This window comes from Phyllopteryx taeniolatus, chromosome 22 (genome assembly GCF_024500385.1).
Source record: "Phyllopteryx taeniolatus isolate TA_2022b chromosome 22, UOR_Ptae_1.2, whole genome shotgun sequence".
NCBI classification, from domain to species: Eukaryota; Metazoa; Chordata; class Actinopteri; order Syngnathiformes; family Syngnathidae; genus Phyllopteryx; species Phyllopteryx taeniolatus.
In genome coordinates, this window is record NC_084523.1 from 10368935 (window position 1) to 10387431 (window position 18497).

Below are 18497 nucleotides of genomic sequence, written 5' to 3' on the forward strand. Positions count from 1 at the left end.
AAAGTCAAAATATGAAGTGGCGTTTTTACAAGGGGAAATCAATGAAGCCCATAAAATGTCTTTTTCAGCAATCAGTGTGAAAACAAACCGAGTTCATCAACAGCCTGAAATACACAGAGGTGTCAAAAGTATTCTCGTTCATTACTCAAGAAGAAGTATACATTTTAGGGATAACAAGACTAATTGTGGAGAAGTTGAAGAATCAACTCGAGCAAAAGTGAGCGTTGCGGTTGCATTGATGACATCATCACATTCAGTAGCCCGCGCGGCCTGCTGAGCATTCGCGCGTCTTTCGTGGAGTGTAAAAAAAGGAAGCAGGACAAGTCAAAAGTTGCTTGACAAAAAAAACTGAAAATGCACTCCGGTGAAGTGTAGCTACCCAAACTAAAGTTAAATAGGGTAGCAAAGTATTTGTACTTGGTGACTTGAAACCTATGGGAATAGACAAATGGAAAGTCACAAAAAAACGTTGAGAAGCACTGACCACATCGAACTATATATATTATAGATATATATATATATAAAAATATATCCATCCATCCATTTTCTGAGCCGCTTCTCCTCATGAGGGTCGCGGGCGTGCTGGAGCCTATCCCAGCTGTCATCGGGCAGGAGGCGGGGTACGCCCTCAACCGCTCGCCAGCCAATCGCTTTTCATCTCAAGAATTCCATACCGGACCGGTCGTGGGTCGGGTTAAAAACGTCTGCCGCCGGCGCCGTCGACCTGCAGGGCGCCGATGGAGATTCAGCTACTGTGGGTCGAAGTCGAAGAAGAAGGTGGAAAGAGGAAAGCGCAGAGCCTAGAACTGAATGTGGGGACTTTGAAGGTCGGGACTATGACAGGAAAATCTCGGGAGTTGGTTGACATGCTGATGAGGAGAAAGCTTGATATATTGTGTGTCCAGGAGAGCAGGCGGAAAGGCAGCCAGGCGAGAAGTTTACGGGCAGGGTTGAAATGATTTGACCATGCTGGAGATGGGAAGACAAATGGAGTCGGGGCTATTTGAAAGGAAGAGTTGGCTAAGAATGTCTTGGAGGTGAAAAGAGTTTCAGATCGAGTGATGAGGCTGAAACTTGAAATTGAGGGCGTTATGTGTCATGTGATTAGCGGCTACGCCCCACAGGGAGGACGTGACCGAGAGGTGAAACAGAAATTCTGGAAGGAGCTAGAACGAAGTAGTTCTGAGCATCCCAGACAGAGAGAGAGTCGGGATTGGTGCAGGTTGTCATGGACATGTTGGTGAAGGAAATGGGGGTGATGAAGAAGTGATGGCTAAGTTGGCATCCAGGAGAGGAACTTGGAGGGACGGATGGTGGTAGACTTTGCAACAAGGATGCAAATGGCTGAAGTGAACAGTTTTTTCCAGAAGAGGCAGGAACATAGGGTGACCCACAAGAGCGGAGGTAGAAGCACGCAGGTGGATTACGTCTTGTGCAGACGATGTCATCTGAAGGAGGTTACCGACTGTAAGGTTGTGGTAGGGGAGAGTGTGGCTAGACCGCATAGGATGCTGGTGTGGAAGATGACTCTGGTGTTGGGGAGGAAGATTTGGAAGACAAAGGCAGAGCAGAGAAGCATGTGGTGGAAGCCGAGACGGGACGAGTGTTGTGCGGCCTTTCGGGAAGAGGTGAGACAGGCGACATCAGCGCAACAGTATGGTTTCATGCCGAGAAAGAGGACCACAGATGCATGATTTGCTTGGAGGATGTGGGTGGAAGACTACAGAGAAGGTCAGAAGGAGCGACATTGTGTCTTTGTCGAGCTAGAGAAAGCCGACGACAGAGGACCCAGAGAGGAACCGCGCTACTGCATACGCAAGTCTGGAGCGGCAGAGAAGTCGGCTAGAATAAGACGGGACATGTACGAGGGCAGCAGAAGAGCGGGGAGGTGGGACGGACGAACTTGTCATGTGTGTGTGTTCCCGGTTTTGTCTTCCCCCCTGTTTCACACACACCCGCTCCTGTGAGCATCTTCACCACTCGTGCCTCGTTCACGCAAATTACCTTTTGTATTGAACCCCGTGTCGCCAGTTCGCTGTACCTCGTCGTCGGGTTTCCGGCAGTCCTTGTTTCCACGTCGCAGACTCCCAGTCAGACTCGACCCTGTTCCGATGATCGACCTCGCCTCTTTGCCTCGCGTTTTTGGACGCCGTTGCCTTTCTTGGATCGCCCGCCTGTGTGCCGACCTATGCCCGCCCGTCTATTAAACCTCTCTTTTTGGAAACTGTCCATTTGTTTTGGAGTCGTGCATTTTTGGGTCCTATCCTCTGTTCCGTTCATGACAGAATTTAAGGTGGAGGTGGGACTGGAATCCCCGCGGACCGTGATGTTTGCAGACGAATTTGTGATCTGCAGGTGGAGGAACAGTTAGAAAGATGGAGGCATGCACTGGAAAGCAGAGGAATGAAGTAAGGCAGAATATATGTGCATGAATGAGAGGGGCGGAGGAGGGGGGGAGATAGCAAGGGTGCAGGACTCGAAATACTTGGAGTCAACAGTCCAGAGCAAAGGTGAGTGTGGTCAGGAAGTGAAGAAACGGGTCCGAGCAGGTTGGAACGGGTGGGGGAAGGTGTCAGGTGTGTTATGTGACAGAAGGATGAAGGGCAAAGTTTATGAAACAGTGGTGAGGCCAGCCATGACGGACGGATCAGAGACGGTGGCACTGAAGAGACGACAGGAAGCAGAGCACATGAAGATGTTGAGGTTCGCTCTCGGAGTGACCGGGTTGGATCCAATTAGAGATGAGCTCATCAGAGGGACGGCCGAGGTGAGATGTTGTGGGGACAAAGTTAGAGAGAGCAGACTTGGATGGTTTGGACACGTCCAGAGGAGAAATAGGGAAAAAGGGAGTATATTGCTAGAAGGATGAGGAGGAGGATGGAGCTGCCAGGCGAGAGAGCGGGAGGAAGACCAAGGAGAAGGTCGATGGCTGTCGTGAGGGCAGTTGGTGTTGGAGAGGAGGATGCAGGAGATAGGATGACCCGCTGTGGCCACCCCGTTCGGGACAAGCCCAAAGGAAAAGATATGTGTGTGTGTGTGTGTGTGTGTGTGTGCGGGGGGGGACGGCAACTCGGGTGATTTGAGCCAATTTCTTGAGAAAATCCGGTCCGGTTTCTGCTGCGGACAAATGTAAAAATAGCAACTTCTGGTTGCTCGTCTGCTTCCTGGCTCGAGTGGAGGTTCCCCTTGAGCAAGGCACCGTCTCCACCCTCCCAGCACAAGCGGGGCGCACCACTGTTTGGAATCTCTTCAGCATGGCCGCCTGACTGTGGACTCTGCAGTCAACTTGCATTTGACACATGATTCTCCGTGTGTTTGGATTGTGTTCACTTTGATATTTATTGAGTGTTTCAAATGAATTCTGGATGCACTTAAGAAGAAGAAGAAGCCGGTATCTTGGGACTCGAACGTAAGTTCAAAAGCAGTCACGTCCTCCTATAAATTGGACTGTTGACCCAAATAATGTCACAGTCACGTGAATGCAAACGTTTTCCTCGCGTGGTGCTGCCGGGCCACATTCGTACGCTAGGTGGCAGCACCTGATCGACTGCATATGCTCGAAGACTCGACGACTACGTCACGTCCTGTGCCTCCAAACTCAACTTTTTGCGGTGAGTGCAAATACGCTCAAGTCCTTCACTTCGTGTACAATATTTTAATGATATAACCGTCATGCTATTAATCACCATTTTACTGTGGGGCTATACAGCAAGTTATGTCGTCACCTTCCAGAAATAATAGCGTGAGTAAATGTTTCACTTTTTCAGAAAACACACAAAAAACGAAGCAAACGCTGACTAGGTTGCCACTTCGCGTTTCTGTGTGCAAAAGTGACATGAGTGACGGCAAAGCTATTTCAAGACGAATTCGCATGTTGAGTGAACGCACAGTTTGAACATGAGCGAACAAGACAGTTGCTGGAAATAAAGCGAATACAGCTCGTCCAAGTCAACATTTCATGATTGTTCTTTTTCGGAGGAAGGCCTCAAACAATTGTCTTTTGAGCACTTGCGAGTGCAAACACGAAAGTCGTTGGTGTCAGTAAGACATGATTGTGTTTGCAATTGTTGCTCACTGTCTTGTGTGTTCGAGCGTCGTACTTGACTTACTTACGTAGTTTTAATTGTTTCAACAGTTATTTAATCAAATAAAATGTGTAAATGTCTTTTTTTTCTATGTGAAATAGCTTCAACGCTAAAGTAATCATTATTTAAGTTTTACATTTTTTTTTTTTCAAAAAACTGGTTCTTCATAATGTATTTATTCATTTTGTATTTATTTTTTATTCATTTGTTATCAAATCCTGTTAAGTGATTTAATATAACAAAATATATTGGTAATGTAAAAAATATTTAACACATTTTCTGAAATAATTTGTTCAATTTGAATTAGAAAATTAAACAATATTCATGTAACTACAAATTTAAAAAGGTAAAATGTTTTATTGAACAGTCGAATAATTTTATTCATAGTGATAGTATAATTAAATAACTGAAATGATTGGTATATTTAGTTTGAGCAAAATATTACTGTAACGAATAATTTTACAATAGTTTTGTATTTTAATTGTTTAATTATATTTGTACAATATTGAATTATATATTTTATTCTACCCAAATTAATTTACATACTACATAATTTTTTTAACCTCATCTAAATATAAGATATTTTTAAACATTTATTTACATTGAAATAAGTGGTTTTACATACAGGTTGAGTTTTTTTTTTGAATCGTTGGAATTCAAGTTAAACTCGTTGATCTTGATTATTATTATTTTTTAATTGTTGATTCCGATAAATTTATTTTAATTAACCAATTTGAGGGGGGTGGGGGGGAATCCGCCCGTCTCAATGAATTGAACAAATGACAGGTCTGTTGTCACCATGACAACAAACTCGATGGCTTGCAGATTTCCTGCCCGGCAACTCAGTTGTCATTGGCTGTGAGTCGTCGTCGTCGTCAAGGCAACAGGAGGCTCCGAAAACGCCACATTCAGCCACCTGTTGTGACTAAAAGTCACTCATTTATTCATTGCACACATGGTCTAATGTGGCCAATAATAGACTTTTATTAATAATATTCATATTCCACCACAATACAAAGTAACAAAAGCTCACTAAAAAGGTGTGTGTGTGTGTGTACAGTACATAGTAAAACTGGCCGCAGCATTCATTTGTCCGCACGACATCATTCATACAAGTCAAAAATTACAAACGCTACAAAAATACAGCACAGCTAACAGTAGCATCCGTCCGTAACAAGCTATCGTCATTGGCTAGCACGCTAGCTGCGCTCAACATGTAGCGTTTGTCATGCTAGCAAGAGGTCAGTACTGTGTAACTGCCGCCTTTCGCAAGTTAGGTTGGATTTATTTCTCTACTTGTTCTGTCATCCCTTTCGGCAGCTAGCTCGCTGCTAGCTTACCTGCCTGGTTGTAAAGGAATGCACTTTGGTAAAGTGGACAAGTTGCCCTTGGTGTTTGTCACGTTGTCTTCATTGTCACAGCTGAGCTAAGTTTGAGGTACCAAAGAACCTTAATGGTATTGCTAACAACTAGCTCAAGTGCTCATCAAAAGCTGTTACTAGCACTCCCTAGGCAGTGTGTGCTAGCGACGTCACGAATAGAAAACAAACGTCAGTGCAGAGGCTAGTATTGCTCATGGTCAATGGGCTAGTATTAGCTCAGCCCTATTGAATAATGAATAACGCTCACAGCTAGGTCACAATGCTGCTGCGTGCTACTAGTGCTCTATCTGCAGTGGGCTAGCTTCATTAATAAACATCAGCGCTGCAGCTAGCATTTTGATACTAGCGGTCAATTGGCAAAGATTAGCTTAGCTCACCGCTAGTCTTGTCGAGGAATACACTTTGGTAGATTCAACCAAGTGTCCTGAATGTTCATCACAACCAAGCTGAGTTTGACATACCATAACAGTAATGTTTGTGCTAACGGCTAGCTTTATCACTGGTTAAAACCTGCTGCTACTACTCTGTTAGCAGTTAGCACTGAGTGTCACTCATAAAAAACATCAGTGCAGTGGCTACAATTTTGGACGCTAGCAGTTGATTGGCTAGTGTTAGATTAGCCCTACCAAAACAATAATGCTAATGCTAACAGCTAGCTTGAGTGCTCATCAAACCACGCAACTAGCGCTGTTAGCATCAGGGCTAGCGTAAATAGAAAACAAACGTCAGTGCAGTATAGCGACTAGCATTTGGACGCTAGTAGCGGAGTCGCTGGGGTTAGTTTAGCCCTGCCGCATTGTCATCGGCAACAAGTCACGTCAGCCGGCTGATGCGTCCGCATGGTAACTTCCTGTTGTGAAAAGTTCCAACGGTACTTGAATGCATCGTCGTCTCTGTTTGGTGTCGAGATCTTTGAAGGCACAAAAAGTTTTGCTGTCTCACTCGGGGGTATTGCAAAGCAAGTAGTGTGTTCCACGTCGCTGTCTCTCGCTCTCTCTCACTCACACACACACACACACACACACATTCAAGTATTTGCTGTACATCCTGGTCAAAAAAAAAAAAAAAAAAGGGTCGCTAATAAATATTCATAAATAACATCCCGGGCGCATCTTCATCGGGCGTTCGCTTGCGGTGGGATTTTTCATGTGGACACACGCACACACACAAGGTTAGAAAAAGAAAATGGCTTAAAATGGATGACGCCCTCAGAGTGTAACACGCTGTGTTGACACGGACTCTTCGTCATCATCATAATTGTCTTCTTTTTTCTTTTCTTTTTTTTTACTGTAAACGGCTGGAGTTGAGTTGGCAGTATTGGCAAAATATGAAGCCGTTGTCTGCTGTTTATGTGAGGATTCCTGAATTAGACTCCGCTAAGAGTTAGCATGATGCTAACCGCAGAAAAGAAGTCGAACACCAACTGAAGGAAAAACTTTTTTGCACTCGGATGGACGGTACGCACGGCAACACGTGAAGCGTTTCTGGGCGGAGGTCAGGTGGCGTACGAGTTTCCGGTGTCGACGCCATCCGACAGAAAAACAACCTCGTTCTGTCAATGTGTGATGTTACTATCATTTGATCAATAACGGTCAAGACGTGGCCCACTGAATTTCTTTTGGAAAAATCAATTCGTTTGACTGATATGAGTACGTATTTGTATTATTGGCAGTTGTTATCCAACAAAAGGTCATCGTTGTTTCCAAGAAAAAAAACAAACTTGATGAGAAAATGTCTTCAGCTTTAGGTGAGCGAAATGAAGTTTGATGTTTTACAATGTTCTGTGACGCTGCTCAAGACATTTGTGCCTTTTTGAAAACGAAAACAAACGCATCTTAGTGTGGAAAGAGCTGTTTTATTCTTGTCGTTCTTTTCTGCGAATGCCGCTGGAGGCTGCCTCACGATGTTGTCGCAACGCACCAGAGGGGTCTGTCATCAGGCAGCCATTTTGCATTCACACAATAGCAGACAGCAAAATAAATGCTGTTATTTCAGAGGTAAGGACGAATTTGTATCAATTTGTGAAAGTGTTTGAACTAATGCATGCCTGCCAGTAGAAAATCATCGTCATTATCATTTTATTTTAACGTGTTTTCATAACCCCAATTTTGCTGTATCTGCACCATACAAGGGCAATAAAGGCTTTGTATTCGATCTATGTTCAATCTTGATGGACAGCACTTTGTTACACGTGCTCTCGAAAGGAAGTTGAGTTTCAAAGACGAAGCCGCGCATGCCTAAGCACACGCGTGCGTACGTCGCATGTACGGACCGTGAAACTGCGAATGGCTTCATTAAATCCAATCGCTTTCCTTTGATCACTTCGCAGACACTTGGAAGTGTCGCAATTATGAAGTTCATACATCATTCACGGTAACTTGATGTAATTCCAATAGACGGCGAGTTTGACGCTGTTGTTGTTCTCGTTATGCATTTTTCTGGCAACCGCATGTTAGCGCACCGCCATACCCCAAACGCGGAAGTTAGAACGCCACCTTACTCCAAATGCGCAAGTGCTGCGTGCATAGTCCATTGGCAGTATTAGCAAAGTGAAGCGATTGTGCGCTTTTTGTGTGAGAGCGTCTGACCTGAATCAGATCTCAGATCAGAGTTGGCATCGTGGCGCCTCATGATGCTAAGCGCACACAAAGAAGTGTCTTTTAGCATAATGCTAACCGAGGCGCTAACTGAAAATGAAGCAATTGAACACGATGTAAGACTTCTCTTCTAGGTTAGCTCGCTAATAGCTTGATGCCATTTTTATCTTATGGCTAACGATTCCCAATGCGCACTAGTGTGCCAATAGCTACATCCTGTAGGCGCACGGCTAATTAGCGAGCGCCATTTTGTGAGCTTCATCTCGCAGGTAAAAACAAGTTGACCTGATGGTTAAAAAACATTTTTGAGAGTCTACAGGTCGATAAATAATGTGCTAAAAGATGAAAACAGCCTTGTTCCCTCAGTCAGCACCATTGTGTTGATTGTCTGTGTCACTCTACCGGAGGAGCCTGAACACACCACTTCACAGCGCTGCACTTTCCCATCGGTCCTGAACGCACCCCAGCCAGCCTCGAGTCAAGCGACGTTGCATCTGCGAGCTCGTGAAGACTTCCCTCATTGGTTCGGACGGGGGTGCGCTCACTTTCAGCTTACCAGTTTGGGCAGGACCGTCCGCGTTTGGAGGTTCCCGTTGGCGTCCGTGATGGGCGCCAGGTTAGTCCTGGTTTTGGCCGAGGGCGCCGAGAGCTTGGAGATGGAGGTGACGGCGCCCTCGGCGGGGGGCGCCCGTTTCGACGAGGCCGTCTTGTCCGCGGCGGTCCCGGTGGGCGGTTTGGGGAGTCGCCTCCGCAGCCAGGGATGACGCAGCGCCTGGCTGGGCGTCATCCTGATGGCGGGGTCCCATTCCAGACACTGTTTGAGGAAGTCCAGGAAGAGTGGGTCGTCGCAGCCCTTCAGCGCAGCGCTCCAGTCCTTGCTGCACGGCGGCCCTCGCAGCTTACCGCGCCGCGAGCGCCCGCCGTTGAGCGCCGCGGTGCCGTCGGCCAGCGTGGCGACGGTGCAGTAGCGCGGGTAGCCTTTGGACGACACGAAGTTCTTAGCCCGCTTGGAGGCGTCCAGGAGCTTCTGGCTGGGCATGCCCAGAAGCTCTATGATGCACGCCAGCTGGTCGCCTTCATCCTCACCCGGAAGGAGCGGGCATCCCGTCAGGAGCTCGGCCAGGATGCAGCCCAGGGACCACATGTCGATGGGCATCCCGTACCTGGAACCTGGAACGGCCAGACCGTGGCGTGTCAGCCACTGATGGGAATTCCTTGCCAGTTTTGATGTCTTACCAAGGATGACTTCCGGTGCTCGGTAGAACCTGGACTGGATGTACGTGTAGACTCTCTGGTGTTCGTAACAGCTGGAGCCAAAGTCGATCACCTGACAAACAGACAAACACTTGTTATGAGCGCCCACTAGTGGACGGCGGATGATAAGCCCTTACGACGCGGAGTATGCCTGAGCGCCTGTTTTCATTCTCTCGCAAAGTTCTCCAAATAAGAGGTCAAGCACGCTTGCTTCGAGCCGTAAACGCTTCCTGTAAAACTCATGACACACGGTCCAAAAGAGAATCAGTTATATGCGGAACGTCACGTGACCACCGCGCTAAACGGGATCGCTGACTTTATGTGTATGCTACACTAACCAGCATAACTAGGATTGATGGCAAAATTGTTGGAAGCCCAACTTGCTGAAATTTGCTTTTATTGATGGCTGGTGTCTTTGGAATATTTATGGACATCTCGAACGACGCCCTTTATAAATCAATCTCCAATATTTAGGATTTGATATCAATATGGGCCTGCATGATTCTCTCGGGTTACCGTTACATATATTGGCAGGAAAGTACGCCTTTTTCCTGTGTACACACATACATTTATACAATGTGAAAGATTTTTGTCATTTCCCTTATACCTATTTATAATGCGCTCTTTTGACTTTCGATCAATTTTTGGGGGGATGCGCATGCATGAGAAATTATGGAATGTGTCAATGAATTTGTCTTTCTAAAAGGCAACACCTGAGAAAGTCAGGTGTTCCGATACTTTTGCTCACTTGAAAAGTGGGTGGCTTCAAACAAAAGGTGCTGTGTCCTGAGTTGTTGAACACATCCCGATGCCAATACCGTGAAATGAAAGCTGAAATTCTCAACTTTTGTCTCATATTCATCAACAAAAACAAAGGAATTGACCTTGCCGTGTTCTAATACTTTTGGAGGGGACTGAATTTGCCAAACTGCTGCTTATTGCCAAGTGAGTCGAGTTCACTGGCACCGTAGATGTCAAATGACAAAGTCGAATCAGGTGTCATGTCAAGTGTCGGTCACGCCGGTCACCTTGATCCCGCTGCGTCCCTGCTGCTTGAGCAGGATGTTCTCCGGCTTGAGGTCGCAGTGGATGATGCGGTTCTTGTGCAGTGAGTCCAGACACTGCAGGATGGAGTGCGCGAACTTGCGCACCAGGGGCAGACTGAAGCCCTGGAACTTGTTCTTCTTGATCAGCTCGTACAGGTTCATGCTGAGGAGCTCGAAGGTCATGCAGATGTGGTTGCGGAAGGTGAAGTTCTCCAGCATGTGGATGACGTTCATGCTCGAGTCCTTGTCCTGCTTCCTCAGGTGCTCCAGGATGCGGATCTCCTCGGCCGCCTGCCGGTGGAAGCGCTTCTCGTTACGCACCATCTTGAGCGCCACGTGCGTCTGGGTCTTGTGGTCGAATGCCTTCACCACCTACGGGGGGCGCGCGTGCAGTTTGGGTTAATCGTGCGAGGATAGCAAACGAGTCTCCCCGAAGGTTTGGATGTTGAGATCCTGATGTCTTATTTGGGGCGCGATAGCGTCATGTCGTATTGTGGCATCGTCGCAGAGTGTGACTCATTGAGTGATGTCATTGCGTGGCGCTGTAGCTGGACGTTGTAGCCAGGCTTCATAATGTGATGTGGCGCGTGTGGTGATGTCCTAGCGTGGCATCGTCACACAGTGTGACGTCAAAGTGTGATGTCATTGCGTGGCGCTGTAGCTGGACGTTGTATGTGATGTGATGAGCTTGACTTCGCAGCATTGTGTCCTCCTAAAACGTGATGTCGTAGCGACATCAAAGCGATAGCGCCAGTGCGATATAGCGTTGCGGCACGACAGACAAAAAAAAGTGCCAAACGTGCTCGTACCTGTCCGAAGCTGCCCTTGCCGATCACCTTGAGGATTTCGTACCGGTACGCGATTTGGTCATGCGGTACTTGGATGTAGGAACCCTGGTCGTCGTCGTAGCCACAGTTGTTGGCGCCCCCCGGGACCCCCGACCTCTTCTTCGCATTGGGCCCCACAAAATAAACTAGACGGAGACGACATCGAGCGTGAGAGACGCGGCGGCCGCGGCGAGCTGACCGTTCGGGCGACGGCGACGGCTCACCCTCAGGGAAGCTGAACACCTCGTGGTGTTCAAAGGAGGACATCTTGGACATGAACTGCTTCATGGCCTGCTCCGGCGCGGAGGCGGCGGGCCTGGCTTTGCCGTCGGACGACTTGTGCGCCGCGGCGCCCGGGCGGCCGTGGTGGGCCGGGGCGGAGGCGGCGTCGGCGGCGGCGTGGCGCTCTGGCAAGGGCGGACCCGGCCGGACGGGGGCGAGCGGCGCCAGGCCGTTGGGTTGCCCGCTCAGATGCGGACGCTTGACGCCGTTGTCGTCGAACAGCTGCGTAATGTGCACCTGAGACTGAGACGCCAGCTGCACGCCCTCCGACATGGCCGCTTTAGCGCCACCCTGACAGAAAACAATTTGAAAAGTCAAGCTGCACCTTGACTTGAAGTTCAATTTGTCCCGCGACTAAGCTTGTAACACACTTTACTCGGATCAAATCAATTTTCCCCAATGAAATTAATTCAAATCCCCTTCATCCGTTCGAGCCAACCCCCAAGAAACGACCACAATTTTTGTTGTCCCGTCTTTTTTGGAAAGAAAAATAGTACACAATAAAACGGTGTCAAGAAAGTGAGTGAGGATCCGGAGTCCATTTGGCCGTTAGTCTGACTCTGAGAGTTGTGGCCAATGGAAGCTCCTTGCGCGTATTCTCATTTTGTGGGAATTGGCGGCGGCTGTGGCTCAGTAGTTGGAGCAGGTCGTCCGGTGACCGAAGGGTAGCCGGTTCGAATCCCGGCTCCGGCTGTCCGCGTGTCGCTCGTCGCTTGTCCTTGGGCTAGAAACTGAACCCTAATTTGCTCTCAGTGGGCCTGGCAGCACTTTTGCGTGGCGGCAGTCGCCCATTGGCGTATGAATGTGGTTGAATGTGAGGCTTCGTAAAGCGCTTTTGGGCACTGTGATGGTGTAGATAAAGCGCAATAGAAGTGCAGTCCATTTACCATGTATTTGATTTGATCTCGTTCATGAAATGACTGAAAGTGATCTGACTGTGGCTCTCCTTGCCCACGTGAATTTCAGCTCATCGTATCTCAGCTGAAAAAGATCAGGTTTTTCAAAAATGTTCTTCATGTCTAATGCCTGGCTCAGACTACAAGACAAATGTGGTCTCTTACGATGTCAGACTACTGTCCTCAAATTGTGCAGTAAGGGAAGCGAGGCGCGGGTTGCAAGACGCAATCTGATCGGTTGCCGTCAAGGGTGCAACGTTGGGGGTTTGCCGTTCATGTCACACTACGTGGTGAAAAAAATCAAAAATGGCTCGACTTTTCATTTTTGCCGTCGTAGGGCCAAATCGATGTTCGTGGATTACGTCACACTACAAAGAGTTTTGTCCTTTCTGACAAAATATGTCAGGCCTGATCTGGAAAATCACCCACAAAAACAAATCTTGTAGTCTGATCCAGGCACGAGGTGTACACGGCAATGTGTGTTATCTAATGCACTCAAATATAGAAACCCGAAGGCATATCATGTTAAACAGCTGTGTCCAATTACAGCTTGATTAAATGAATATTGTTAGTACAATAGTACAACTGGGCATGAAAAGAAATGATTTTAACTTCGTCTGGCTGGACAATTACGTCCTTTGTGGATTAAAATAGAGGTAGACTTCACAAATAACTCCGTATACTGCTGTGCCCTGTTGGTTTATTTTCTTCAGAAGCTATTATAAACTGTGCCTAAAAAAAAAGGAAAATGTGTGCTGGTTTTCACGTGTCACGAGGATTTTATCCTGTATTTTCTCCACAAGGCAATATATCGCAGGGTGACAAAAAACGTGAGTCATTTTTTTCCAATATCGTGCAGCCCGAGTCACGACTTGGCCAAAAATGGGAAACGTGGGTTCACAGTTGAGAACCGCGGTTCAATTGGATCAGGAAAGCCGCCTCACGTGTCCACAAACGCACGACCGCCGTGTTCATTGTGCGTCTGTGCTTCACTCCTCGTCGCCATGGTGACAGCACACCTGGGTCCTCTTAGATAACAGTGTGCACTTCAAACACCTCTCTGTGCGTTTGGGGCTATTATTAGCAGTGCGGCTAAAGCTGGCAGTCGCTCCTCGGCGCTGACGTCAGGCTAACATGCTAACTGCCGCTTTTTTGTGTACGCACCGTCAGCGGGTTGAGGTTGTTGTTGCGCAGAGGCGGCAGCGTGACGGGCGACGTCGTCAGAGAGCCGACGTGACCGGGAGAGAAGACCGGCTCGCCCGGTTTGCCTGCCAGGAAAAAAGGAAACAAAACAACCCCCCGCCACGTATTAATTGACAAAACTTTGCTTGGCACCAGTGCAGACAGCTGCACTTGACATCAGGGGAGTCCAAACGTCACTTGATTTTTAAAACGGACAGATTGGCCCCCAAAAAAAGCTTCTACAGTGGACCCCCACATATTTGCGGTTCGCCATTTGCGGATTCAAGTGGATTTTTGTTCTGGGACCGATCCCCTATTCATCGCGGACCCTCCACCTTATGTTTCACGATCCCACGCTTATTCACATTACTTCTTTAACCTGATCCGCCATCGTCTGCACATTCCTGTATTTACCACAATGCACTTGACTGAAGCCGCCAGATGGTGTGTGCCGCTTTAATCTGAAGGCGGCACATAATCCTGCTAATGAGGACAACAAGTTACCTTCCCGCGAATCACGCCATCAATCAACGATAATGGTGTGTGCCTTTTTTTCCACCCCCCACAAAACAATGCCCGTGCTTTTTATAAACTAGCTCCTCTGTGTTCGCAGCCATGTCGTTCGTGTCCGAAGTGCACGAGGGATACAACTAACGATTATTTTAATAATCCATTCATCTTTTTTTTTTTTGGTCAGATTTTTTTAAAGTTTTTCATTTCCATCCCTTTTGTTTCAAAACAGGACATTATTTCAAACATAAACATAAATTGATGATGATTTAGTTGCTGGTTTCGTCCGTAACATCCATCAGAAAATGTTGATCATTCTTTTCCATAAATCAGATGTTTGCAAATGTCTTATTTTGATTCAACACAAAGATAATCCGTCGTCTTTCTTGGAAGACAACAAAAATCGGACAATATTTACTGGTGACAGGGTGAAATTCAAATTTTTAATTGAAGAAGGTATCTAAATGATTTATCAATTATCAGTTGTGGATGAGGCAGCACGGTGGATGACTGGTTAGAGCGTCAGCCTCACAGTTCTGAGGACCGGGGTTCAAAGCCCGGCCACGCCTGTGTGGAGTTTGCGCGTTCTCCCCGTGCCTGCGTGGGTTTTCTCCGGGCACTCCGGTTTCCTCCCACATCCCAAAAACATGCATGAATTGGAGACTCTAAATTGCCCCTCGGTGTGAATTTGAGTGCGACTGGTTGTTTGTTTGTATGTGCCCTGCGATTGGCTGGCAACCAGTTCAGGGTGTACCCCGCCTCATGCCCGATGACAGCTGGGGTAGGCTCCAGCACGCCTGCGACCCTAGTGAGGAGAAGCGGTTCAGAAAATGGATGGATGGACAGTTGTGGATTAATTAGCTAATTGATGAGTGGTCAATGAATTGTTGCACCTCTATAATGAGCACCAGTAAGGATGTGACCCTTTGACCTATGGAAGCCACACAAAAAAAAAAAATCATCCCAACGCCTGAGCAATAAATGTATCGATTAAAATTGATGAATCGCCCAGCCCCAGTATGTGTTTGCGTTACACGCAAGTGCAAGAGCAGCGCGAAGTTCGCATTGGTGAACCCGACACCGCCGCGCTGGAAATGCCAGAGTGGCGGCGAGCACGCTCGGCATGCTGCCGGACAGGACGAGTGGGAAAATGTACCTACGCGCGCAGAAAATGTCCACTTTCCTCGTCACCGAGCCCCGCAGCGTCGTCCTTGGACCGCACAATATGAGCAACTGCACACAGGACGTGCACAACTGTCCAACTCTTAAATGCGCGACAACAACGCTCGCAAGAACAAGCGTTTGCCTCAGCAGCTGTCACATGACAACCAAAATAAAGGCCTGAGGGTGAGGAGTGCTAACAAGTAGCGTTCTTAGCCTGAGTGACTTCCTGCCATGAAATGAGCGTCACAAGCTTATTAGACACATTTTTTTAAACAAGAACATTGCTGTCAATGACAGACTGTATTTCACCAGCAAATTAACATATTTCAATCCATGTCATTAAAACATCTAACTTGATCTCAGTCACTCGTCAATAAAAAAGGGTTTACGGGTGATTTATTTCCTTCCAAAAGCTCAACATAAAGTACGAATGGTGACACTAAAAAGTACATGGAAAGTATTGAAGTGCTAATAGATTTCCAGATGGCTTCTCATGCTAACAAGAGATTATTTGAGCAGCAATTGAAAGGAAATAAGTTATTCAATTGACTATTACGAGTTTATTAGGGACACTTGACAACTATAACACAGTAAATACACAGCGGCCAAATAACATTTGCATTAGCGAGCAGGAATGAACTACTGCATGATTTCCCAAAAACCTTAACATAAAGTAAGAATGAGGACACTAAAAAGTACATGGAAAGTATTGAAGTCATAATAGAGTTTCAGATGGCTTCTAATGCTAACAAGAGATTATTTTGACCACTGAGCATGCTTACAGGATAGTAAGCATTCTCAGCCTCAGTGGCTTTTTCTTGTCGTTAAACAGCTTCACAAGCTTATTATAGCTTCATTTTTATTATTATTACACGTAACAAAATGAACGTGAATTAGCATTAGCAAGCAGCTAGCCGCAGTGAACGGCTTTATTTCCTTCCCCCAGAAAACTCAACATAAAGTACACATGATGTCACACAAGAGTTGAGCTGCGCGTGAAATGGAAATCATTTGCATTTCATCGCCTGTCAGCCCCAAGACAAGGGGAAAAAGCAGCAGCAGCCCGGCGACGGCTAACGTTAGCCGCTAATGCTAAGAAGCGACTATTTTGATCACTTAGCATGCTAACTAGCTAACTGCTAGCATCTTGCAGCCCTCCCCTTCACGTATCTCTCTCTCTCTCTCTGTGTCTCTCTCTCTCTCTCTCGTTTCGCACGATTTTTTTCTTTTTTTCTTTTTTTTTTTGATCACCGGAGTGAAGCCCCCCTCCCCGGACCGAGCCGCCTGCCACGGCCGCGCTCGGGTGCGCTTCTCTTTGCTACAGCGGGCTGTGCTCACCCGTCGGGAGGACCGAGGCTCCGGGCTTCTTGGTTAACATGGCGGCCGCTGCTCTCCTGTGGACGCCCGCGCGCGCGCGCGCGAACACACACACACACACACACGCTCGACGCCTCCTCCTCCTCCTCCTCTTCCTCCTCCTCCTCCTTCTGATCGAATCTCATGAATTACTGTAGTCGTCGTCAGTCCACACACTTTTTGTGCTTTGTCACACAAAAGCTGTGAAGGATGATGATGAGTCATGATGATTGTAAAACTCATTCCCAAGAAGACAAATAGCCCGAAATGACCCCGTACACATATTACTGTGTGTGTGGTTTCAGGTTTCGTGGCTTTCGCAGCAGTCTTGTATAGCACATTTGCTATCCCTGTTAGCAAGAAGAGCAAACATTTGAGTGATGAATTTCAGTTCATATCTCTGAAGATTTGGGGAGGGATTCCGTAGTCCAAAGTGTCTCTATGCTGGCGTGAGCTGCTTACACTAACAACATGGCTGGCAATTTTTGCGTGCAGCTCGTGAGTTGAGCAGAAAAGCACAGTCAGTGTTGATCTTTGTTGATTTTTGGCTGAGGGCTTAGGCTCTGTCCCTGATAAAGACTTCTTGACACCATGTGAGCTTGTAACTGCAAATAAGTGTGTGAATGGATTTTCACGCATATGATCATAATCCTCTTTCTCTTCCTCTTTTGTAGTGTTCACAGACAGACAGACAGTCAGAGCTGCTCCAGATGACAACCAATTGGGATTACGTGACATTTGACTAGGTCAGAATAAATTCATTATAAATCGATTCTTTTTCTGTGTCCTGCCTTGGTAAGTTTTCTTTTATTTTTTACTGGCAGCTACGGGCAAGGAAAAAAAAAGTTGAACATTACAATATGTATGTTTCTGGGAAAAACTCTTTACTTACGATACAACTCTTAAATATAAAATATACTACAAATTTTAGAAATACACAACCTTTTGGGAAATATGTATAGAGTTTTAAAAAAAGTATATTTTCTGTTTTATTCCTCTCCGGGTCAGGGATAAGATCCTGCCCCAAGTGGAGGAGCTCAAGTCTCTCAGGGTCTTGTTCACGAGTGAGGGAAGAATGGAACGGATCGGTGCGGCGTCTGCAGTGATGCGGATTTTGCATCGGTCCGTTTTGGTATAGAAGGAGCTAAGCCGAAAGGCGAAGCTCTCCATTTACCGGGCGATCTACGTTCCTACCCTCACCTACGGTCACGAGCTGTAAGTCGTGACCCAAAGGACGAGATCCCGGATACGAGCGGCCGGAATGAGTTTCCTCCGCAGGGTGTCCGGGCTCTCCCTTAGAGAACGGGCGAGAAGCTCGGTCATCCGGGAGGAGCTCAGAGTAGAGCCGCTGCTCCTCCGCATCGAGAGGAGCCAGATGAGGTGGCTAAAGATTCGCCTGGGATTCCCCCGGGAAAGCTGGATGAAGTGGCTGGGGAGAGGGAAGTCTGGGCGTCCCTGCTGAAGCTGCTGCCCCCGCGACCCGACCTTGGATAAGCGGTAGAAAATGGATGGATGGATGGATGGATATTTTCATCCCAAGAAATTGCCTATGTCCAAAAAAGTGGTATATTTTTGAGGGGAAAAATCGTTATATTTGGGAAAGTTGCATATCTCAAAAAAGTGGTAAATCTGTCATTTACTTCCCCTAAAAAATATGTTTCAAAAACGTTTTATATTTCTGGGGCGTAGGGGGGAGTTGCAGATTTAAAAAAAAAACATTTTTGAATAAAACGTATGTTTCTGAAAACATTAATATTTGAGTTTAGTTAAAAAATGTTGATAATGTGTGTTGAATGAATGCTCAAATAATGTAATGATGTGCACATACATGCGGTATAGCAGTATATGTTTGATCAGGCTATGACATTTAAAAACAACTGCGGAAGGATAAAAGAATGGAATACAAAAGCTATTTT

The 18497-nt window shown here is 46.9% G+C and overlaps 1 protein-coding gene across 1 annotated transcript; it reads right to left on the minus strand.

Annotated features, from left to right (window-relative positions):
- Positions 1-5051: 5051 nt before the first annotated feature.
- On the minus strand, positions 5052-16715 carry dyrk2 (dual-specificity tyrosine-(Y)-phosphorylation regulated kinase 2). Its single transcript, XM_061761753.1, has 7 exons — positions 16564-16715; positions 13534-13637; positions 11416-11764; positions 11174-11337; positions 10347-10736; positions 9301-9391; positions 5052-9234 (listed from the first exon to the last, which is right to left on the minus strand). The coding sequence occupies exons 1-7, from the start codon at positions 16601-16603 to the stop codon at positions 8612-8614; spliced, it is 1761 nt and encodes a 586-aa protein (XP_061617737.1). The 5' UTR covers positions 16604-16715; the 3' UTR covers positions 5052-8611.
- Between the last annotated feature and the right edge of the window lie 1782 nt (positions 16716-18497).

Excerpts from the sequence above, each read along its gene's own strand:
- dyrk2 (XM_061761753.1), bottom strand. The coding sequence starts at position 16,603 with ATGTTAACCAAGAAGCCCGGAGCCTCGGTCCTCCCGACGG. Across the intron at positions 10,737-11,173 it reads GCAAGGGCAGCTTCGGACAG|GTGGTGAAGGCATTCGACCA; the intron begins GTACGAGCACGT and ends CGCCCCCCGTAG. Across the intron at positions 9,235-9,300 it reads AGCACCGGAAGTCATCCTTG|GTTCCAGGTACGGGATGCCC; the intron begins GTAAGACATCAA and ends TGGCCGTTCCAG.